The following is a 25,293-nucleotide window of genomic DNA, read 5'->3' as shown; positions in this document are numbered from 1 at the left end:
GCAAATAGAGAACACAAAGTTAAAGAATGTACTCCTAAACTGATAAATTTGTTTATCAGAGTAACAGAATAGCAGAACTAACACTTCTTTCTAGGAAATGTGTATTTTCTAATACATGCATGATCTTCCCTTACTAGAAGCAAAGAGCAATGCCACTTGTACTTTGATGTGTCACTAAATTGTAATCTTACGGTGACCTGCTATGTAAAAAATACCTAACTACCCTAAGTAAAGAACATCTCAGCACAACTGGGTCATGAGGATATTTTCTCCATTTTTGGAATAAAACAGAAAGCTGTTCCATTCTATCTTTGCAGACTGTATCCATATTGTATTTGAAATTCCTGATACCACTTTTTTGCTTACACCCAGAATGTTCCACGGCCTGGAATAAACAAAACTGAATGCATGTTGGACACATACAACAGACCTTGCCAAAGGCATAAATTCTATTAAATGAGCCATATTCAAATTCTAATACTCCCAGGCTAATGGGACATTCCTATGGGTGAAGTCCTGTGTTGTTTAAAAAACAAAATTTTAGTATATCATTTTGAGGATGTAAACTTACCTGTTTGACTGAAATGTATTTGGTGTCTTGTTTCTATTGCACCTTTATACAGCTTTTCAGACTGTTCAGCTCAGCTGAGTTTCCTGGTCTTCTTCTACATTCAGCCACATGCTGCACATTTTCACTCATCTACTTGTGCCTTACTTTCATTTACCTTACCTTGCATTTTAATGGTTGCACAATTTTCAGTGAGCCCAGACAGCGTCGTGGTTTTGATAGGGGTATGGGAAAATCCCTTTTATTTTGCTCAGTCAAATAAGTTAGAGGCCAGTGTCTGTACTTGCCTCTTGAGGGAAAAAAAACTTGCTTGTTCATTGTTTGTAGGTCTTCCCTATTCTGACTTTCAGCTCTATCTCAATCTGAGCTTCCTCTCCTGCAGTTAATTACCAGTCCTGGGTGTTTGTCTCAGCTCCTTTCCTCTTCTAGGAGTTGTGCTCATTAATATAAAACTCAAACCAGTTAAGTCTTCCACCTAGATTGCATTTTTTTCCCCTTACTCCTCTCAGCATCTTTCTCTTCTGGGCCTCAACACTCCTGCTTTCTTTAAACACCTTTACCCCCATGCAACCTGTCTACAAGCCCTTGAGGTCCTCAGACTGAGCCCCTACAGTCTTCATCCTGGCTGTGTCACAGTCCCATAGCCCCATGTTCTCATCACAGTTCCAGTCTTGATTTTCTTCTCCTGAGTGTTGGGCTGTGTGTCAGAGGCGCAGCTCAACCCTTGCTCTGTGAGCCATCACTGTGCCTGGTGCTGGGTTCCTCACAGCAGCAAAAACAACTATTTGAATATTTTTAAGTGTGGATATGCAGCCTAATACTTGAAACTATTGTCCTCTTGTTAGCATAGAGTAATGGTCTGATGAGATAATCTCCCAAGAGAAAAAATGCATACACTATAAAACATATCAACTGAGCTTCCAGAATGTGTAAAAAGAAGAATAGAGATTTCAGTGCTTTTGTTGAGTGTGAAACGAAGATATCCCGAAGCCAGTGCTGACTCCAGCTGATAAATCCATCCTCATGATGCTGCGTTTAGATCTGAGCTACCCCGTGAGGGACCAGCTCTGGAACCTCCGCGCTCGCCGTGCGGTTGCTCCACGGCTGGACAGAAGCCAGTTGTGTTGGATTCCATAACCTGTTGATGTGTGAGCAGCTCTGGCAATGTGGTGTGGATACCTTGGGCTTTTTAGTGGCATTTCCAGCCGAGTTCGCAGGGACTTTGGCTTTTGAGCTCAAAAAGGCAAGTCATGACTGCTGTGTCGTTTAGAAGAATTGTGTAGTCAGTGCTGAAAAGAATGATGTAAGAAAAAGGTTATTAAATTTTCATTTCATCTGATTAGTTGCTACCAATCGTGTAGAGCAACTACATGCTAGAAATAGGCACCTGGCAGTAATTGTGTTTGAACCAAGCCAGTAATTAATATGTCCAACATACAAATATTGAAAGAAAATGTTTTGCATAATGATTTTTCACGCACAAATGAAAAAGAAACTAAAACTAACATTTGTAAAGTCCTCTGAAGGCATGTCAAGTGCTCACATACAGTTCTGCCTTTACTTCTGTGTTTCCATTGTGTCTGGAGTTGAATGCTTTTATCATAGATTAAATAATGAAAGCTTTGACGCAGGTGGTGATTAGGAGCATAACATTGTCATGGTATTAACTTCACCTTTATCAAAAAAACATGGGCTAATAAGCGTGGAAAGAAAACCTTATACAATTTCTGCTTTATCAGGTAAGAGAAGAGAAAATTGTGCGTGTTATGCACATTATGTACGTCTTAAATCTTCTCTATTCTGGAAAAAGTGCTTTTAGAAAATCTAACATAAGTGGAAAGACAAACACAGAAAAATTCTCCAGATTTTCAAGGAATTGCAGTCAGTCTTTTTCAACATTGATAATTTTAGAATAAATTTTTTTAATGAAGTATGAAATTTGGCTTAATTTATTGGTTTAATACCTTTGTCTTTCCTTGTGTAAAACCTGCTTTTTAAATTCAGTTACATCTTCAGTTTGTTAGATAAGTAATTAAAGTAATTTAAATGGCAATATTGCCTAAGGCAATTTCAGTGTTAACTAGAAAGCGTTTACATGGTGACTGGAAAATTTACCATTTTTGTTGAGAGTTTCAGCAACAAGTATTAAGCCTTTATAATTAACATTTATTATGTCTGGTAAATAGTGCTCTATGATTTGAAGAAGTAGCTTTTTACATTAATAATTTGTTAAAATATCACCATTCCACTATTTGATAATGCTATTTTGCTTTTTTTCTCCCAGTAGTGCTATTTCCATGTATATAACTTAAAATAGCAAATATATTTTAAGTAACATAGCACCTTAAATTTGAGGTCAATGATTAGTTACTGGGTTTTGCTTCAAGTTGTAAAGAAAACAAGAGAAAAACACCATCTTAATTACTTCACTGAATTAATTCTGGAGTAACAGTCTAGCAGCTCCTATGTGATCTTTGTTTCTCTGATTAAAATCTTGTGTGTGGTAAAGTTTATAATTTATTGCTGCTTTTCCTTCCCTATTTTGTATATCCCCGTTAAAGTTGTTAATTCAGTGTATTTGGAGATATTTCTCTCGTCGTTAATGGATTTGTTCATGCTGATTTGAATTGTTGACAGGATTACAAAACGTAAGCGCTTTCTAACAAGTTATTTTCTACATATGATGTGGTGTTAAAAAAAAAAACCTCAGCAAGGTATACCTTTTGCACTTTGTAAATGAGTTAGCAGTGCTTCTGTCTGGTGAGGAGGTAGGGTGTTTATGCAACAGCTTTTTAGGGCTGATTTGACAGTAAATGAAAAATTACTTCCCCGGCTATGTGCACTTTTTTTTTTCTCCAGAAGCAGTGAAAACAAATGAGTTGATAGCAGCTAATTGCTGAGCACTGACAGGCTTCAGTCAAGGGGGGGCATCGTTGGTCTTTCGCAAATAGACAATAACAAGTAAATCCATTTGACCATAAAGTGGCTGTGATATAGTAAATTACTTGCTCTTAATTTGTCTTAATTTGGGGACTCTCTAGCTCTAAAGTGCATCAAGAGCTTGTTTGTTTTGTATATGTGCTTTAAATGATATTACATTGAAAGAATAGGGGATCTCAGTTCTTTCCCCGTAATTCAAATGTAGGATTTGCATCAGTCAAATTCTGCCTGTTTGATTAGATCTAAGAAGTTTTTAAAGTGACAGTATTTTTCTAGGGAAGTAAATGTATATGTCTTGAAAACAGCTGCTGCAATCAGTATGCTGATTTTGGGGAGCAGTGGATGATCTGACAAATGCCAGATGCCTGAGGTGTGCTATTTTATTTCTTGGTTTATGCCCACAAAAATGTTACTAAAAGGATCAAAATAACTTTTCTGGAAATTGTCGTTATTAGCTAATGATGATCTAATGGTTGTTAGCTAATGACACTCGTTGCAAACCACCCTCTGATAGCAGATTTCATCCGAAATTCCTTTTCCAGATAGAAAAGCTGAAGCCTGAAAGAGGCAGCTCTTCGGGTACAGTTGGAAGTGGCTGTTCAGAAACACGGTGCCATAATTACCTTTATGCAATTGCTCACTGGCACTGAAAGAGCACCAAAAGCTGTCCTCTGGAGCCTTGTACCAGAGGAATTCATCAATCCTGTGTCGTGACTTTTGATTGTGAAAGGGCTCGTGGGGATGCTTTTCCATGGCTGCATTTTGGGAAATGTTTTCAAGGCTGTGTGTCACGGGCTGTGCAGGGCTGTGCCGTGTTTCAGCACGGGTGTTTCCACTGGTACAATTCTTGGCCTCTTCCCCTGTGTCGATCTGGAATCCTGTCTATCTGCATCCTTGGGAGACAAGTGCCTAGGGCAACAACTGTAGATAATAACTCGCGATTTGTGTCTTTTGCAAGTTACAGTCATTGTAAACTGACAGCTGTGAAGGACCTAAACTCACATCAAAGGATACAGATCATCTAGTTAGGTCAATTAATGTTAATTCTCATCTTCCATTAAATTCTTTTATCTTCTCTCTTTTTCATTTCTTTTTTTTTTCTCCTTTCCAGCCAAGCCCAATACCAAGTCCTGTTTTGGGGAGAAAGCCAAACGCTAGTCAGTCATTGCTCGTGTGGTGCAAAGAAGTTACAAAAAACTATAGGGGAGTGAAAATCACCAATTTCACCACGTCATGGAGAAACGGTTTATCCTTTTGTGCAATATTACATCACTTTAGACCAGACCTAATGTAAGTTGTATACTCTTTGCCTGCATAAGCTAACTCTCATAGAAATACTGAACAATTTTAAAACTTGAAAATCAAATCCCAGTGTGTTTTAGGTGCTGAACTGTTTTTACCCTTTGCTTTCAAGCAGGGAACCGTCCTTTCTAAGAAACCAGGTTTATGAATGCTCAAACTTTGTGACCTCTTTGCTCTCCCTTGTTGCATAAACAATTATTTCTCCTCTCTCTGTGATTTGTTTTTCTTCTTCTTAATCTTATACAAAGAACTGACTTCAAGATGATTATGAGAATTGCGCCAGTGTTGAAATGAGATGAGAGGAATAAGCTCTTTGTATGCTGACAAGGACGGATTACCTCCTGGTAAATTTGGTTGTCAAGGCTGGCCTCTAGTCTCTGCCTTAACTTCTTTTTTAGATGGAGAGCTTCAGGCAATGAAACATGTAATCGGTGTTTATTTATTTATTTATTTGTTCCTTTAATTTTCCACACTATTAGTTTTGTTGATTGAATTGCTGTGAAATTGCTAGTTACTGTATGATATTATTGTATGTCAAATTTTTAGATTTAGTTTGTTTTAAAACTGCTGCTTTTATCAAATACTGTATATACCCACTGTGCCATTTTCCCCCTCAGTGACTACAAGTCCTTGAATCCTCAAGATATTAAAGAGAACAACAAAAAGGTAAGAACTGCCAGGCAAAAAAACAAAACCAAAAAACAAAACCGTAGCCTCAATTTTGACTTCACTGCAGGTTTTTATTAATTTTGGGAAAGTGTGGTTGTTTTGTAAGGTCATAACTGTGGCTCACAGAAGGTATCCAGCCTCCCGCGGTTCAAATCGGATGTGTTATTGACTCGAGTTTCTCATGGTTTTAACATTCACAACAAGTGCAAGGCTGCCATTAGAGTTTAATATTTGTATGGCCTACATTAACTGTGAGAGCAGAGGAGGGGCCTGGCCAGCCTTCTGTGAGCATTGCTCTGGTTTTTCCAATCAGCCACGTAATTAAAAGAATGAAAAATGTAACTGCTCTTGGACTGTGGCACACAAGGCTTCTCTTGCTTTAACAAGGCTCTGGGAGCTGGGCACGGTTGATGTTGCTTTGATGGTGATTGTTATATTTTTAAAGATGGTATTTTACACCTACTCTTACACTGCATCAGCTGAATGAAGTAGTGTGCATAACATGGGAGGTTTAGGATAAAAGGTGTTGAGATATTACTTTACAAATAAATTAAATGCTAGCAAAATAGTTAATAGCCTTGTGCTGTGCAACTGTTTTAAACCACTCTTTGTAGGTGCAAGATGTAAAAAGTTTCTCTGGAAGAAGCAGGAATTCAGTTTGGGGATCACTGGAAGACCGTTTATTTCTGCTCACTATTTTAGATATGTTACAAGCTTCAGTTGGGCCCTAGGGACATGTTTAGAAATTACAATTTTCATGTGAGTCACTGATAATAAAATTATTCCTGAAGATCATCTGAAAATTGTTTTAAGTATCTGTCTCCTTAAAGCTGTGATTTTATTTTTATACTGCTTTAAAAGGCACTAAATTTAACTGGGATGAAGGTGTAAAATATACTTTGAATAAATTACCAAGTTCAATATTATATAGCAAAGCTATCTACAATCTAGTATTATTTACTTACCTGGAATTTCTGAAAGTGCTTTATTAAAATTCATTTTGTTTATATTTTAATGTGCCTGCACACTTATGTGTTAGACAGGGAGTTACTTGTCTTTAATTTAGTACTTAAGTATTATAAATAATGAAATATCTCTGAACTGCTCCTATCTAATGAGTATTTGACTGATGATATTTTTTCATAATAATAGGAGGATTTATAATGACCTAAGTGGATTATCTGTGGCATCACAGTATTTTCTGTGACCATATGTTTTTGTACTTCAAGTTTTGTTGAGCGTCTGGCCTAATTAAGATGGATTATAAAAAAGAAAGAATAGATTATTAATTAAAAATGTTAGCAGTATGACCAGTCATCTTTTCTTTGTGAAACTGAGATGGCAAACAGTGAACTTTTTAGCCTGTCTCTAACAGGATATAGTTCCCAGAATTGAAGAAATAGTGATTGTTGTTATTGTGCAGTTTTTTTCTTTCATCACTTTGCCAGCCTTTGCCTGACAGCTACACTGAGTATCTCAGTTGCTTCCTGCAGATTTATTTCCTGGTCTCACACAGTTCTGCCAGATAACCCCATGTGCCCTTGGTTGGAGTGAATGCAGCACTGCCAACAATGGCTGCCTAGAAATTCCATGCAGATATGTAACACATTTGACAATGATTCCTCCTAACCAATTAAAGTAACATCTTTGGATGAATAGGGTGATTTTCTTTGTCTGAAGCAGCTCTTTTTTTTTTTTAATGTTTTTCTGTCTTTCCCTCTCCCTAAAAGGAAAACTGTAGATTAAAGGTTAACCCATAAGAGTGTATATTTTAGAAGTGCGTGACCTTGTTTGTATTTTAATTTTTGAAAAAAGAGGAAATCTTAAGATTTCTTAACAAATATTTCAGTGCAAATACTGTGTATAATCAGGGATGGAAATGCCCTCTTAAAAAAGGCATGTCATCAGAGGTTCTTTATAACACACACCAACCACTTGCCAATTGGATGCTGCCACTGATGCTGAATAAAAAAGGGTATTTACCTGTGACATCTGATCTTGGCCAATATGTCAGTGTGTTACAGAGCTGGGAAATGATTGGAATACTGCCTGTGGTGCTTGTGCTGATGGATCCCAATTGATGTCTGTCAATCAGCTTGTCAGTAAATTAAAAAAAAAAGAAAAATACTTCATTGGGAGATAGATAAATAGGCTTAGTGTCCTGCTTATACATATATTTCAAAAATCCCAAACAACTACTACATTGGCATGAGTCTGAATTGGAAGGTATTTTTGGTGCACATTGGAAATTCAAATTTCTATCAGGAACAAAAGAGAAACCAGGATTATCTTTGAGAAAATTACAAACATTACAGGGATACTTTCCCAGCTGGTCTAAGGAGTTGTGCTTCTGCTTAAATCTCAGATATAGCTAACTATCCATATTGCCTTCCTAGTAATGTTAAACATCTAATTTGATTTAATATATCCATTTGATTATTATTAAATAATAATAAAATTTCAATTAGTGGAAAATGTATTAAAATTACAGCATACTGGCACTACAGTTCCTTATCAACATTAGAAATATTTTTGTGCTGCTCATAACATGTCCTGAACTTAAAAAATATAAGCTACTAAACAAAACTTGGGCTGGATCTTTGACAAGATGAAGGAATGAGAAGTAGAAGGGCTCAACACTATGGTGCTAATAATGAATTTCTGGTTTTAGTAATTGTTTAGAGAAGCTTGGTTCATTTATCATGTGAGTATATCTTTTGGGTGTTCAATTGGCACTTTCAATTTTTATGATGCTCCCCCGTTCTTAGCCATTTCTAACAAATTCTTCAATACATTTGAACTTGAGTGATCATCTTAATAAAATATTCAATTTTTAAATGAATTATTTAAAATTATACATTAAAATACAAGAATTCAGACTTACAGGGGTAGTATTGAGTCAAAAAGGAAAATATTCCTTACATTGAAACTGAAGTCAATGTTTTTATAATAGGTGTTCATGCTCACCTCTGCAATTTGATTCCACAAAGTCATAAGAGCAGATGTAATTGCATGTGTAGGAGATGCTTGTTGGCATCAGTAGGATAAAGTTCAAGCAGAGTTAAGCATGCAGAGTAGTAAATATTTGCAAAAATTGAGGCTGAGTTATGCTTCTATTTGACAAAAATAATTTGACATGGAAAATTTACTCTGTTTTTACCATATAACAAACTAATTAGGAATATGATGCGTTTATAAATATGCTGGAATATCAGGAAACTCCCAGCTTTTCTAGTTGTGAAGGACAACCCATCACACAGTGCTTATGGACACATGTATAACACACAATTGCTATTTCTAGAGCTACTGTCTGTAGAACATGGGCATGCCAATCTACATATCTAGTGTACTTTGAAAGGAGAGAAGCAAAAATGTGGATGAGAATGAGAGGGGATGGGGAATAGGTGTCAGGCATCAGCAGGAAATAACTGTGTTTAATCCCAGGCGTCACCAGAAGCACTGAGCAGCCAACAAAAAGTGATTGCAGCTGTACTGAGAATATCCATCATTCCAAATTCAATCCTGCTGTAGTGTTACTTCTAAGCAAGTGCCTTTCCTGAGACCTGAAACACTGTCCTCACACACTGTCTTCATTTTATAGACCCTGGGAGATACTCATGGAATTTAGTTTTATTAGCATATAAATAAGAAATTGAGAGTATAAAAGGAGTTTAGGTCAAGGTATGTCTATGGGCTTTGGCTGCCCTGGCTGCTGTGCCTGTCCTTAAGTCCTGTCATTCTTCAGATGGTGACTCCCACTACCTGCAGTGTGGGGTAACAAGTTATTTATGCCACTGAATCAGCACTGACCCACTTAGCAAACAGCACATCCTGGCATTGCCTTTAGTCCCCAGACAACACGGGTGGCTCGCTGTGTGCTCCTGCCCAGCCTGGTTTCTGCTGTCCTATGAGCATCCATCATTCCTGGGGTCTGCCATGCCTTAGGCTGCCACCCAAACCCCTGCACTGCTCTCTCTTAGCTCCTCTGTGCTCCTCATGTCTGTTCAGTTCCACCCATCTTGTCTCCCTCTCCTCCACAGTCAGCTTGATCCTGCTCCTCCAGCTCTGTTTCCTGAGATGCTGTAAATGACACCTGTCCCTCTTCTACTATCCAAGTTGCTGCCATTTTCTCCCACCTATCATTTTGCTGCTGTTCTGCTCCATCTGGAGTTTTGTATCATAAATACATCAGCCATGTTTGCCACTGCTGCTCCTATATCTAAGCACATCTCTAGTTGTGGTATTTATAAATGCCATAACAGTCTCTCATCATAATAAATATTCCCAAGAAATACTGCACCAAATACCAGGAATGATTTTAGGCCAAATTCTTTTGCATGGGGAGAGACCCAGAAGAGCTTAAAAATAAATTATTCATACCATTTCTATGTCTAGATAAACTCTGGGATTCATTTGTTATAATGATACAAAAATTACTTCACCTAAAGTGCTTTGGAAAGTTATACCTGAGCATGAGGGGAGGCATGCAAAATTTCAGGAAGTTAAATTCCAGCTTTTGGAAGCAGAGTTTGAAAAGTAGCTGAAACGAAAACTATTGGACCACCAAGCAGGGAATGACACTGCAAGGAGGAGAGAGCCTCTTTTTCTCAGAGCAAACAAAATATCTGTGTCTGCCAGGAGCAGGCCAGCCCAGCCCCACATTCTGTCTCACTGTTGAGTACTTAGTAGTATGAAAACCAAGAGGATTAAAAATTGTTTTAGAGGATTAATAATAAGTTTTAAATTTTTTTTCTATTCTTTTTAAACTAAAGAAATTAAGGAAAAAATGTAAAGTTCAAGAGTTGAAGCCAGTGATGTGTGTTACTGTTTCCTTGTGAAAGGACAGTTTTCTCATCCGTGTCTTAAATTTAGCATCTGCTTTTGTTCAAAATATAGTGTAGGATCAACTGTGAACATTGTAAGCCCCTTCAGGAGATGGTGAAAAGGAGCTGCAGGATTCCTGGGGGAGGAGAAGCCCACATGCTTTAACTGAGTGCATCTACGCTAACAGGAGGCCTTTTAAAGACTTCCTTGAAACACAATATTGTCTTCCAAGGTTAATCCAGGATAGTAATAATTAATTGTAAATTGAGAAACGGCTTTAATTCTTCAAAACTAGAAAAACCTGATGCACCAAGCCCACTCACTTAAAGGGCCAGCAGGAAAAGAAGGCAGTGTGGCCTCCCAAAGTGAGAGGCTTGCAACTGTTCAGCTATTAGAAAGTAAAGTGAAATGGGAATGATTTTCACTCTCTCTTTCTTATAAATTTACCATCAACAAATGTTTTTAAAATGCATTTGCTTGATGGATTAATGTGATTTATGTCTAATGTCAGCTAATCTGTGGTGGTGTTCCTTTTGACTATCTGGACATAGTTTTTCATCAGCAGGAATCACTGCAATTACATGACCAATAGAAGGCAGAAGGTTGATCATCAATGATAAAGCTCAAGATGGATTAGTGTCATGTTTCTTATATCTTTGTTCCTTATCTTAAAAAGCCATCCTGAGTTCCCTTTTTTTTCTGGCCCAGCTCTTAGACTTTTTTTGTTTGCTTGTTTCCTGCTACTTGAGTGGGAACCATTTAAGATATTGGTAGGTTTTCCTAGTGCAAAAAGAAGGGCTTTCAAGCTGTAGTGTCATGTATAGCTGTTTAGTCATAGAAGTGTCACAATTTTGAGTAACAAAAGATTTTAGTATAGTATGGCATTGAAGTATTTAAAAAATATTTAAAACAATGCCATTTGAGTGTTTTTGCTGGTTACATTCTCTCAGTTTGCTTTGCTATGAAGATGTCCTGGGACATATGCAGAAGCCATCAGGACAAATCAATGAGCTGGATGTCGGATGATGCACCAAAAAGTAATAATGACTATAATGAGGCCAAAAGAATAATAAGTAATAGAGTAAGAGCCATGTTCTCCCTGTAATATTGGATATGTTTTAGGTTTGCTTATTTTGACTGAAACTTCCACTTGCATTCTTGACATAGTATGGTGGGTAAGAAACTGCCACTCTGTGATCTTTATTTTGTCTGTCTTTAAAGGCTTACGACGGGTTCGCCAGCTTGGGAATATCGCGCTTGCTGGAGCCTTCGGACATGGTTCTGTTAGCCATCCCCGACAAACTGACTGTTATGACCTATCTCTATCAGATAAGGGCACATTTCTGCGGCCAGGAGCTGAACGTGGTGCAGATAGAGGAGAACAGCAGTAAGAGCACCTACAAGGTGGGGAACTACGAAACGGACACAAACAGTTCTGTGGACCAGGAGAAGTTCTACGCGGAGCTGAGCGACCTGAAGCGGGAGCCCGAGCTGCAGGCGCCGGACAGCGCTTTGGCTGACTTCGCCTCGCAGGACGACTCCGTGTTCGTCAACGACAGCGGCGTCGGCGAATCTGAGAGCGAGCATCAGACTCCTGATGACCACTTAAGCCCAAGCACAGCTTCCCCTTCTTCACGCAGGACTCGAAGTGACACGGATCCACAGAAATCCCAGCAGAGCTCTGGAAGGACTTCCGCGTCTGAAGAAATTGGGAAGTGTAGCAGTACAGACACAGCACAAGTGCAGCCTGTGTTGGGAAGGAAGAAATTGCTGATAACTGACACTTTAGACTTCAGTGACTTAGCACATGTCAGTGATCAAAAAGAGGATATGTCTCCCACAGTTGCTTGTGAAGATAACAACAAGAAGAGACACCAGAGCTTAGACAGTACCCCTGCTTTCTCGGAGCAAGAAAAGCTGGGATGTATAGCATCCACAGAGAGCACAAGAGCAGATCCCAGTTCACCTGTCACAAAACCAAGTTTATCTCCTACTTCTAAGCCTGGATACTCCTATAATATGGATACAGATCTTGCAAAGAAGCCACATGCTTCTCCAAGGCAAACAGAATCTGATTCTGACAATGATGCCAGAGCAGCTTTAAATCATGCAGATCAAACTGCAAAAACATCCCAGGTAAGACATTTGCGTCTGTGAATTAGCATGGAGGTGCTGTTCAAGTTCTTTCTCTGTGTTTATAATTTACACCAAATCTTCGGCATAAATGGTGAGGTCAGCAGTGTATTTTTATTTTTGGGCTATAAATATTTTGCCTGAGAAGTAGGTGGTGCTGAAAAATAATCATTACATGAAAAACTAATTTACAGAAATTGTCCTACTGTTGATCTTTCCAATCTCTCTCCAATTAAAGAAATTTGTGTTCTCACTATCTCAAAGATGGCTCCAAAGCTTTTGCTGCTGTCTGTTGCAATTCATTTCCTCTGAGTGTTGCATACTGAAGCAAAAACTGGAAATAGATATCAATTCATTAAGAAATGTAAAGCTTTGAATACCTTAAAATTTACTAAAGATAATTCAGAATCTTGTCTGGAAAACCACAGAGTCTCATGAACATAGCCAGGATGGTGAGGTAGAAACTCCAGACTGCATTAAATTAATCTGCTTTCCATTGAGTGGCCTAAGGCATGTTACTTCACCACCATATCATTTTCCTTTCTATAAAGATAACAGTGTATGCCCACCTACCTTGCAGATTTTTTGTGAGAATGGAAGTTGAACATTATATATATGCTGAGTATTATCAATAATTCATATAATCATAAAAATATGTAAAACATGTTAACACCTCCACTTATGAAAATGCCAAAGCAAGCTTATAATTTTACCCTTGTGAAGAGTTTTCTTGAGTTTGGGCTTTGTGCCATTAGCTCTGGTAAGAAAAGACTATATCCAGTCTTCTGATAGTATGAATTGCTTCAAATATTTTTATGGGATTTTTTTCTGAGTAAGCACCGTAAAGATGATTTTATCTTTAAGACAAGCAGTCTGTAGATGAGTGGTAGTGGCCAAATATTGGTTCCAGAGTCAACTCATTTCTTTCCTTTAATCAATGAAGTCTTGTGAGGTTTCTTATCATCATCATCATCATCATCATCATCATCATCATCATCATCATCATCTTTGTGTACTGGATGAGAAAGGAGCAGCTCGGCCCATACAGAATAAAAGAGCAGGAGGAGACAGGATTTGCTCTCTGTGAAGATTTTCATGGTCAAGGGTGTTACAGGCCAAGAAAAAGCAGGAGTTGGCTTTCAAGGCAGCTCTTCGTTGTTCATTATTGGAACATTTGCATATGGCAATAAAATCTCAGATGTGAGGCTCCCTACACTCAATTGTTGGTTAGAGTCAACCACCTCCATTTCCACGTGGTTGTTGCAGGAGCACAGCAGGCATCACCTGTCCCAGCCCTGGCTCATGTAAAGGCCTGGAGATGCATTTTCCCACTCTTCATAGTAGACCTTGACTAAGAAACCAGCCCTTGGGAGTGTGTCTGCCTGGGAGCTGCTCATGTTCTTGTGTTGCCTGTGCAGAACCCCCTTTTGCTATTTCTGCTCTTGAAGTAGGCTCAGTCCTTTGTAAGAAGAAGGGACTTGTGCATATTCATAAATTCAGTAGAAGCAAATGTTTTTGGAGGGTTTTTTGCCTTGTACCCAGCTTCTTTGTGTTCAATTTAAGTTATAAGTGAGTGGTACCCGTATAGGTAGCCAACAAAGCATTTTTGTTGTAGCCATATTTGCATACATATTAAAGTAAATAAGTAAACACAGCACGTTTGACATGGCTTCTATGAAGCCATTTGGGTATTTTCCACAGTTGCAGTTTAAAGGCATTAAATGTTGATAGAAATTAAGTTTTAAGGGGAAGGAAGAGAACTCCAATTTACATTATAAAGGCCTACAATTTTTTTTTTTTTTTTTTTTTTTTTTTTTTTTTTTTTTTTTTTACATTTTGATCATGTTTTCATTTCTACAGAATGCTCTGTCACCTCATGAAGACATAATTCATGTGGCTCCTGACCTTCATTGCATAGGAAGGCCGCTGGCTATTAACTACTGTATAAACCTTCAGTACCCTAAGGCTGCCTTGCTGTTAATTATATTTCTTTATTTTTAAGCAACGTATGTTGTCAAGACAGGAAGAACTTAAAGAACGAGCGAGAGTTCTGCTTGAGCAAGCAAGAAGAGATGCAGCATTAAAGGCAGGGAATAAGCAACTAACCAGTACCCTCATCCCAGCCCGCAATAAGCAGCTGAACGATGTAAGAAACACTGGCCACTCTTGCAGTTTGCAGAGTTACAATGCATTGTGTGTGCTGTTGTGGGGGGAGGCATGTCCTTGCAGAACATTTCTTCTCTACGTTTGATGTGTCATGTGTCCTTCATTCACTTCTAAAACCTGTTTCTCCTGATGTTATGGCCAATAGAAAGGTGCCTCCCGCTTCCTTGGAAGCAGAAGTCTGGGAGCATCTTCTTTGATTGGCACTGCAGTTTCTGGTGGGATGGAATTCAAACATTGCTTGTTAAACGATAGTGAAGTAATTTGTGCTATTTCTGATTGCTTCTCTTTCAGTTAATGTAAATCATTTCCTTGAGCCTCTGATGTGAGCTCCTTGCTGCTTTAGAAGTGTTGTTGCAGTGAATGGAGCTGCTTGTGTCAGTCTTGTAAAAGAGTTGATGAAACAATTCCTTTTTATCACCAAAGTTGATTATGCTGGTGAGGGGGGAAAGTGGAGCTGGGGAATGAGCTCCAGTGTTGGAGCAGCTGTGGTTGCTTCTTCAGTGGCTTCCATGGTGACCTGGAAGGATCCCTACTCTCTGGAGATGAAAGCTAATTAATTTTTATACAAACCTTTGCAATGCAGGTTTTGTGATTCTAACTATTGCACATTAGAGACCGTACTGACAACTGAGAGGGTAAATATAACTGAAAAATAATGATACAGAGAAAGGCTGGAACCTTTACAGATTCCCACCTTTGAGAGCTGAGTCCTGAGGGGCAGATTCTCCTCTTTACAGGAATGGGATCATATAATCAAAAAATGAAGGCAGTGATTTAACGCATTTAGTTTTATTTTCCTGACTCTCTTGGATCCAGGCTGGTTTTTCTTTTTTATAGAAATTCCTCTCCATAGACTGATACTTCATTTTGTTTTTAAATATATTTAGATACACAGACAAATCTTATTTATATACTTATTTGTATAATGATATATAAGATAATTTTTTCTTCTTCTGTTTTTAAAGTTTTTCCTAGATATGTATATTTTAGTATAAATTTCACTTTGGAATTTTTTAAAAAGTTATCTTTTCATAAAGAAAATGGCATTAGAGGAGAGTTACTATAGGCAACTACTCAAGCAGAAACAACTGTAATTAAAGTTGCCTAACATTTTTTATTACAAGCTCCTATTTTCAAAGGTTTTACAACTTTGCTAGTATTTCATTGTTTGAGCTGAAATCTTTCCTGTCAGCTCTTCTGCCTCAGGGTAATATTTTTAATTTTTTTTTAACATCAAAAAAAACTGATCATCTCTTTCTCTGTATTAGGTTTGACAAAGCATTTTTTACTCATATTAAAAATAGGTAAAATTTGAAAAGATGGTTAGATTCTCTTGAAAAATCTGTTCAAAACAGTCAAAGTTGTGTTAATACTGCAATCTTGTCAGAGAGCCTTGAAGTTCAGAAAAGTTCCTGTCAGTAAAAATTGTCTGCATGGACACTGCCCAGCAAGAGCATCTTTTACCATTGCTCTCCTAAGGATCGAGGCTCCTTCTGATGCAGGTCATAGTATTGGGAAGCAAAACTTTCTCTTTTAGCCTCAGATTCCTGCTAATGAAATCCAAACAGGAGTAAAAGCAGCTGCCCCAGTGGCATACAGAGAAGAGGTGCCCTGGGTAAATGGCAATGTAAAGTTACATAATAAGGAAGTTTGTGTCCAGGCCATGAAAACCAGCTGGAGGGTAGGAGATGGTAAAGGGTTTTCAGGGTGAGAGTTAGGACTGCCAGATTACCCACAGGACCTTATTTCATTAGTTACAGAAGCTGAAAAATTAATTAGAAGCCTGCAGGAAAAGGAAGGGACGTCTTTAGGGCAGCTTGGCAGAGGCAAAGTTTCTTGCCGCCTCTGTCAGAAGCTCAAGGAGAACTGTCCTGGAACAAATGGTCCTGGCCCATGTGAAATGTGGGCACTCTGTAGTGGGCACTCTTGACTTGAGTTTTTTGTCACATAAGAATGACAAAAGCTCCTCAGCTCTGAAGTGTGTCATGGAGATGTGATTTAGAGACTCTTACAGTTGGTATATAATAATATACATTATATAAAGCTGTGTATAACATGTATGTATATATTACATACATATATATAACATATATATGTATATAACATGTATGTACATATTCTGGAAGAGAATGCATGTGTGCATCGACATATATAGGTGTAAGATAAAACACATTGATTCCTGTTTTCCTTTAACATGCTTGATATTAGTAGAGATGAGGCATTTCCATTTGATGGAGTTCTGTCAGTTTTCTACAGGTCATTGCTCATTTGATTGTTAGCATATAGCACAGACTTATTTCTATTCATGGCTTTTTGGTCATTAAGGTTAATAATAAGAACTTTGACTCAAAGCAGTGTTGTATGTGTCAGTGTGCAGTAATGTGTAGTAGTGTGTTATCCAAATGAGAGTTGTGATAATGAGAATCAGCATTTAGTAGTGGAAATTGGACGAGGCTCATTTTCAGGATGGATTGAGATTCAAAAGAAAATGGTTTGAAACAGGAAGATCTAATTTTAAATAAGAAAACTTTGAAGAGATAGTTCAGGGGCAATACTTTTGAAAGTAACTCTTGAAGTTTGCAATTGCACCTTTTTTGATACCTTCTCAGAAAGAGCTTTGAGCATCGTAGTCTTTCAGACTGTGCTGTCAGTCACCCCAGCTAAGCGAAGCCTGTGGAGTCCTTAATGACTTTAGAGAAGTCTCATCTCCCAGGCCTTGCTGTTAGCACTTTCCATGTGTCATGTGAGAACCAGGAGTTTCTGTTTTCCCAGTGACCAGGTGAGAGCAGCGTGGGCTTGGGCAATGTGCACGGTGAGGACAGGTAGTGGCACTGCTCAGGGTCAGCAACAGGGAGGAAATTTCCACATCTGTACATGGCCATAAATACAGGTTTATTTGGTGTGTGCCTGCCTGATTTGTTTTGGTAAAAGTCCATTTTGAAAAAAACAGTGTTCCTGTTTCTCCTCTAAGCACAGAGTACAGCCTCATTTCTCCCATTTCTTCCCTCCTTGCAGCATGATAGAAGTTTTTTCAGTGTTATGTCTGCTTATTTGGTGCTTCTCAGAAGCCTTCAATCTCAAGCTGCATGCATGCCAGACAGCATGTGGAGGTATGTGTGCAGGTATTTGAAGTCTAAGAGGAGACTGCATTGATCAGAACCTCCTTGAAATCATGCTCATGGTTTGGGAGGATCATAGCTGTGTCATTAAAATTGATGCAGCCCTTTGGAGACTGGAAGAATTAGCTTAAGAGCTCTGTGAACAGAGTTACTGATCCCCTCGTGGATCCCTTTCTCTATGGTAGATTTATAAACAGCTCAGCCTTTCTGCTTGCTTTCTTGATGTATGTGTGCATGTGGTGACTCTTTTACGAGATGCTTCTGTCATTTGCAATCTGATATAGCAGCTGTAATCACTTAGCTTTTAACCAGGAGGGCCTTTTTATTAGCTTACTCATTTTTATTTAACTTGCCTTTTCTCATGGTGAATATCACAGGGCTGGAAGGGACATATCTGCTCCCTCCAGATGCTGTAAAATATCAACCTGTAGTGATGGTTGTTAGCAGCGGCAGCTTGGCTGGAATGTGATGTTGGTGGGTGAGGAGACTGGAGCTGGGCTATGCGACCTATCCGGCAAAGTGACAGGCTAGAGGGCGACCACTCTGAGGGGGAAATATTCTGAAGTCATGGGCCTAAAAGGCCTTTCCAGGAGGGGAATCCTCATCTGTAGAACATGGGATGGAATCTCTAATTCTTGAATCTCAGCATAACTCTGCTGTCAGCAAATATCTGTAAAGGCCGTTGGCAAAATCTTCTTCTTTTTAGTGACTGGGCCACATAAAGAATGGAAATTTACTGCAGCTGTCATTTACTCTCCAAACTCAAATGGCTATGGTTATGAAGTCAGCATGATTACAGAGAATGGAATTAGGAGTTAAGAAATGCACAGGCAACTTTAATTAACCTCCTTTGTGTATATGCATTATGATGTAGTCTTTAATTATGTGATCACATACTATTTTCCCCAAAGCAATTGTGTCTCATTTTCCTCAGAGGATAGAGGTGATGTAGAAGGCTGTTTGTCCAGAGGACCTCTGTACTTTTGATTGCAGAAATTGAAAGGTGCATGACAAACGAAGCAGGGACTGTGAGGAGTGAAAAGATGAGGTCATGGTTAAGGTGCTTGAAAAAATTAAATGTACTTGTGCCTTTATCCTTCCTGATCAGTGCCACTAAGTCTTTTGAGCCAAATGTCCTCCAGGTGGTCACTATTTTTGGTGTCCTTCCTTTCTTGATCGCTTTGAGGCAAAAGTTTGATTTGCAGATGTATTGAGCATCCAGGTCTGTCAGGGAAATCAATTGGAGCTGTGCTTGAGACATATAAATGGCTATAAAGCTTGGTATACTGAAAAAAAAAAATCCAACTAATAGGCTTCCCAGAGCAAGCACCCAGTGATAGATCCTTTTAGCTGGATCTCTCAGTCTCAGTTCTCATCAGAAGAGCAGGGTAATAACTCTTCCACAGCTTGTTGTGAGAAGGGAATGTGATTAATGCTCTTGAGGCTCTTAAATACCACAGATGTGGGCACTGTAGAAAGAAATCAAGAAATTAACCATTCTGTCTTCAGAGCAAGATTTGAATATTGTGGTGTAAAGAATAATGTTATGTGTTGATGGGCCTGCATATTGAACAGGGAAAATAAACCAAAGTGCTGAAGGCCACTGGGTAGAGCTCAGGGCTGAGCTGAAGAACAAGAGATAGTGAAAGTAAAAGGTGCTGCCACAATAAGGCTCTGTTTTAGAGGATACAGAGCAGGATGAAAATTAAGATTATGCCCACTAGCTTTAATTCTGGCATCTCCTAAATCCTGTGTCAAATTCTTTCAACTTGTTTTTGTAAGGCAGACAGATTTAGCAGAGAATGCCTTATCTAATGGAATTCATGAAAAGTAGTGCTCATCTGGCAAAGGATATGTTTTTCTCCCTACCAGGGGCTACAGATAGTTTCTGAAGTTACTTGGGTTTTGTCTGAGCTAAGGATTCCTCCTTGGTGAATTTAGGTGCAGGACTGGGCCACCCATAAATAGGTTTGGCCAAAAATTTTGCATATTTAGGATCTGGCATAGATTCATGGATGCAGGAGTTCAATAGCATGATACCTGGAGGGAATCACTGTGTCTTCTGCCTTTTGTGCAATAGCAAAATAGTAATTCTTTCTTCAGAGCAGCATTTGAGTATAACTACACTAAAAATTGTGAGAGACTGCATTTGAACAATAAGAATTTAAAACCCGAATCATACAAACTGACGTGCTGGGGAGGGGGGGGGGGGTTGCAGAATAATCCTGAGGCTGCTGCTGTGCTTAATTGCAACTGTTGCTACCCTGCTTTCTGTACGGAGAAAGATTTGGGTTTAATTATCTCTGGTACCATTACTTTATGTTTATTCAAGCTGAATGACAGCAGTAGCTGCCTCAAGGTGTATATATTTAAAAAAAAAAAGAAATATTTGAAAGAGCAGTGGCAATGATGTTCAACTCTTTTAGAAGATTTTGCAGATACAAAGTACTTCTCCGAAAAGCTGTCTCCTCCAAGCGCACAAACACTGTGTGCACAGGGCAGAGGAACGGGCTGTGCCATGAGATTGTTTCTCCTTGCTCAGAATACTGCTTTTTATTACTCCCTTGCTCAAAGGACTTGTTGCAGCTGTATCTAATTCATTTTTAATAAGCTCTTTCTACTTCAGGTGTCAATCTGTTGTGCCCATTACTTTTCATTTTCATAAATATTTGAGTGCAAAATGATAACTTTTTTTTTTTTGCATGCACCAGAGTAGTGGAAATGGAAGTTCTTTTTAGAAAGGCTTCAGAAAGTGACAGAATCTGAAATAATATGGGTCTTTATGATCTTTAATTTTGGCTGCGTACATTTGCACAGATACTGGATATGCTGACTGCAATAAGATAAAAAAATTATTTTAAATGCTAAAAAAACTGCTTTAATAAATGATCCCATTTATTGATCATGTCCAGCAATGATCTGCTGCTCCTCTGAACTAATAAGCTCCAAACTGTCCAAACTTACCTCCAGTAAGTAAACTGGAGTCAACATGAGCAGAAGTGATATCAAAAGGAAATCCAGGGTAGACAGCAAAACTAGAATTTTTTTTTTTTTTTAAAATGCCTTAAACTCAAGGTAGCAATGTGAATGTTCTTTCCTCCAATTATATTTTCAGGTTCTTGAAAATGAGTACAAAATAGCTTCATTTAGTATTTTTTTTCTGTGTCAAACCAGAATCCCTAGTTCTGTTGCATTAGGAAAGGTGTCTAGTTCACTGCTGGATTTTTTTGTAGTCTCCTCAGTTGGAATATGAATGTCTGTGATTGAGGTGGTCATGTTAATTCATTTAAGCACTCTCAAATTATTATTATCTTGTTTTTCTTTGAAAAAAAGATTAAGACCTGATCTTTATTAATTAAACATCTAGCATTAATTTATTGAGGTGTAGGACTTTGCAGGTGGCAACCTTGGTCTTTTAATATTAATTGGAAAATATTGATTGAAAAAAGACTAGTCTGTCATGCTGATAATTGCAGCCAGATTTAGATATGATCACTAGATCTTACCAAGATTACAAAGAAGGAGTTACCATCTAATTGGTAAAAAGATTGAACATTATTTTGGTAATCCCTGAGCTTTGGTAACTTATTCCCTGTTGTTCATTTATATGTCTTGTCTGTATGCCACTAAAAAGTGGTTAAATATGGTGTAAGCTGATAAGACTATGCTGTGGAGTATTTACATTTCATGAGCATTCTAAGTTTTATAGTTGTTTTAACAATATATTTTTCTTTAACTGGAGAAAAGACCTGCCGACTGAACACTTCAAACCCACAACTGGCCTGATATTTACTTCTTTATAGCGTGACACTAAGGCTGAGGTAGTCTGATCACAGTTCCTTGATGGCAAGGGCAAGCAACTTATTTTATTTAGTGTTCCTCAATGCATGAAAAAAGAATTGGTAACTTTCCAAAGAGGTTCTACATCTTTTGACTTCATATTTGGTCTGTTTAAGCACTTTTTTAGTATGAAGTTATGATATTTCACTGTAGAAAAATATTGTTGTAGACAAGTCTCTGATGTAGCTGGGAAAATAAATCAATTAGTGCAAGTAAACTAATTTTTAAGAATAATTAGTATGCACTGTCAGTTTTATAGCAGGAAGGATTTCCTGAATAAAGCATAACCTTTGATAATGCATGACAAATGTTAGCAGTTTCAGTTTTAGATACAAATGCTTGAATTTCTCAGCTGAATTTTATTGCTGTTATCTTTATAATATGTATCTGTTTACACCACTTAAGGATCTGGCCTAAATATATAAATTTATTTATTATGTGGCTGTAAATTTAAGGTGCTGCACAGTCTGCAGCCATACCATTAACTCACACGCTGACAGAAAATAGGCTGGCAGTTTATTAATGGAATTTTAAGATCATCCGAACAAAATTAGTTCCAAAATTTTGGTGTCTTCTATCCATTTATAAATATTAGAGAAAAAAAAAAAAAGGAGCCTCTGTTTCAGAGCTATCCCTTTGTGTGCAGAGTGAGACCCGGGTTCCTCAGCCCCTGGAATGCTCTTTTTCTATCGCTGCTAATAGCTGTGGACGTTTTCCGTGTGGATGTTCAGTACACGCTGTTGTGAATCCCAGGATGATATCGCCATTACTTAGAGCTGTATTTTGCATTGCCTATTCTGTGATTGCTCAGCATGCACAAGGGTAGAGTTAAAATCTTTATTCATTTCATTTAAAAATGTTTCTTTTGTTCTCCTTATCGTGTTCTGGCTTTCCCAAGGATATATGCCTTGAACGAAAAGTCACATGTGCATTACTAATTGTGTGCCATTGTATTTACAGTTCCTAGTGGTGGCACTGTGAAGCTACTAATTCTTTTGCTTCACTTGATGTAAAATAATCTGAGTGTCTTTGATAGCAGTGAAACAGTATTAATTGTTTTGTACATTTCTTGGTCACTCTTCTTAGGTGGTCTTCATAATCTATTAGAACTTTCAGCCAGATTTTTGTAATGTCATGCCTCCAGCAGTGATTAAATTGGTAATTAATGAACAGTCCTTGGCAACATAAACCACATCCCGTTAATTTTCCCTTTTGAGTTTTTCGAAGTTGTCGTCTCTGTCAGAAAGCATTGCGCCACCTTGCTACGGCCCCTTGGCATGGAACCACAGCGACGGGATTTTTTGCAGCCATTAGTAGATCAGAGCAGTAATTTCACAGTATTTTGGTCAGGGTAATTATAGTACCAAGTACCGAGTAGAGTTGGGAATTCACACAAGAAGTCCAGAAATACCAGGTGAGCTTCCTTGTGTTCACTGGGACGTTATGATTAGTTTAATTGGGCTTTGTTTGATTTCAGCCGCGGAGACTCTTTGTGCCACGGCACTGCAGCCACTTTCCACTTTAGTGTTTCTGACCTGCATTGACAGGAACTGGTGCAAAAATGAACTCTTTGAAGTGGGACTCTTTGGAGAGGGCAACTAAAAAAGGGGAAGAGTGATGTGTAAGTAGTGTACTGTAGCAAAGTGCGACACCAGCCCAAACACCCTGCGTTGTGCGGGTGATGTGATTCAAATTCTTTCATATTTTCAACCAGAACAGATAATATTTCTGCTACATTTGTGCAAATCTCGAGTAAATTGCTGCGTTTAAAATCACAATCTGTTTTTAATCGCTGGCTTTTACATAGCACCTGCTGTTCTACCTTCCTTTGAAGATACAGTTGTTTCTCTCACCAGAAATTCTGTGAATCATCTATTTAGACCTGCAAACAAATCTGGGCGAATGCATTAATGAGACTGCAGCTGCACTTAGCAGTTCACATGTCACAAAATAGTAGGTAAAGGCATTCATACTTGAGTGACTGACTATAGGTGTAGTGGCCTTCAGCAGTACATTGTGCACATTAAACTTTAAATAGTCACTTGCCTGTTGGCTTCTGAATGAAAGGACTGTCACTGGTCACTTCTCCTAAAGCCTTAATGAAACCAAATAGTTTGCTACGAGTTTGGGCCTAACCATTGGGGTGTTTCATGCAGTCTTGTCAGTTGATGTTCATGAATTGACTTGAACGAAGATCAAAGTGTTTCTCAAAATGGAGAAGCGGGGAGAGAGACAGCTCCTTCAATTGCACCACAAGAGCTAATCAAGCCATCAGTTCTTTATGCACTCTGCGTGCCTTTAGAATTTAATACCCAATGGTTTGTCAGGACAAATTGAAATTCGGGGGTTGGCGGGGAGCGGGGGGGAGGTGGAGAGTGTCCCTCCTCAGCCTGCTGAAAATAAAATAAGCGCTTCACTCTTCTGGAGGATCGTTTTGATAAATTTTATCATTTAATGTAAAACTGCAATGTTGATTAAACGTTTGGGGTGGAAAAAAGAAGTTACGGTGAAGGATTCAATGGGCATTATGCACCTTAGCGCCGAGTAAAGATTCAGGTTCAAAGTGAAAGAGAAACTAAACTCGGGGTGATTTTTTTTTTGTTTCTTTGATTGCTAATGAACTTTTTTTTTTGCCTAGACATTTTAAATTGGATTCAGAAGATAGATTTTTGAGTGTCAGTTAAAACAAAGTCATGTGAAAATGCCTCTCTCTCTCCCTCCCTCCCCTTCTCTCTTTTTAATTGATATGATTTAGGCAGAGGAAAATGGTAAGGGGGATTTTTCTATTGCAGAAGCAATTTTTAAGGGATTTAGTCTTATTTAGCCTGAAGGTCTTCACACTAATGAGAGCACTTAAGTTACGTCCAGGCGTTGATTAGACAGCTCATCTATCAACTGGAGCATGAGAATTTGTATTTTAGGTACCTTTTATACATTATAAAATTTTTTGTATTACTTTAGACTTTATTTTCCACAAATCTTTAATTACCTTCTTTCACATCCAAGGTGTCTGTAACTCAGCTGACAGGGTACAAATGCGAGCAGGGAAATACTCTGCGTTTGATGTCGAGTGCATTTCGATACATTTCGATAATACCGAAATTTCTACAATATCGAAACTGCATCTGTAGAAATTGGCGTGCTGGATGCATATTGCTAGCAAGATACATTCCTTAAACTGCCACAAGCTCCCTCAAAGTCTAAATACATTTATTCAGGAAACACAGAATTGTAGATGTATATTTAAATGCCCAGCTACTCCCCCCACCCCTAAATTGTGAATGCTCTCTCTACCTGTAGTTTTTTTGCCATGTTTAAAACACAATAGCATCTTAATTATTTTCTGAACCATTCTGAAAAGTACAGCTTTTGTAACTTTTTGACATTTCAGGTTTAAAAAAAATTAAAACGTTGCCACCAGCTTGCACTATGAGCAGCCTGTAATAACAGTTAAAAAAGCTTTCTGAACTATTTGACAAGATTTCTTAGTGCTGAGGCCATATGCTGTAGCCTTTAAGCTATTTCTTCCTATCAGTTTCATTATCACCTGCCTCTGAGTCTCCAATATCATCAGTAAGCACATGCAGAATCATAATTATGCCATGTACAAGTTCTTTGATAACATGTACAGTTTTCTTCTTAATTCTTTATCAAATGCATTGATCGTGGCATGTGTGCATTGATCCAGGTCCACCATCTGGCTGTGTGTGATAAGCACAGTGGCATCTTTGC

General features: G+C 38.3%; 1 protein-coding gene across 15 annotated transcripts in view; it reads left to right on the top strand.

Moving 5' to 3' along the window:
- EHBP1 (EH domain binding protein 1) overlaps positions 1 to 25,293 on the top strand; it is a 205,597-nt gene that overhangs the window by 120,753 nt on the left and 59,551 nt on the right. For 14 of the 15 annotated variants that reach the window (XM_064415007.1, XM_064415013.1, XM_064415010.1 and 11 more), the window contains 4 exons: positions 4,620 to 4,798; positions 5,428 to 5,476; positions 11,525 to 12,439; positions 14,439 to 14,582. In XM_064415007.1, coding sequence (XP_064271077.1) covers positions 4,620 to 4,798; positions 5,428 to 5,476; positions 11,525 to 12,439; positions 14,439 to 14,582 — 1,287 coding nt within the window. The remainder of the gene's footprint in view (positions 1 to 4,619; positions 4,799 to 5,427; positions 5,477 to 11,524; positions 12,440 to 14,438; positions 14,583 to 25,293) is intronic. The other variant, XM_064415015.1, reaches the window with a different exon arrangement.

Source organism: Passer domesticus, chromosome 3 (assembly GCF_036417665.1).
Source record: "Passer domesticus isolate bPasDom1 chromosome 3, bPasDom1.hap1, whole genome shotgun sequence".
Taxonomy (NCBI): domain Eukaryota; kingdom Metazoa; phylum Chordata; class Aves; order Passeriformes; family Passeridae; genus Passer; species Passer domesticus.
Note: the sequence above shows the minus strand (reverse complement) of the source record. Positions and strands in the feature narration are given on the sequence as shown.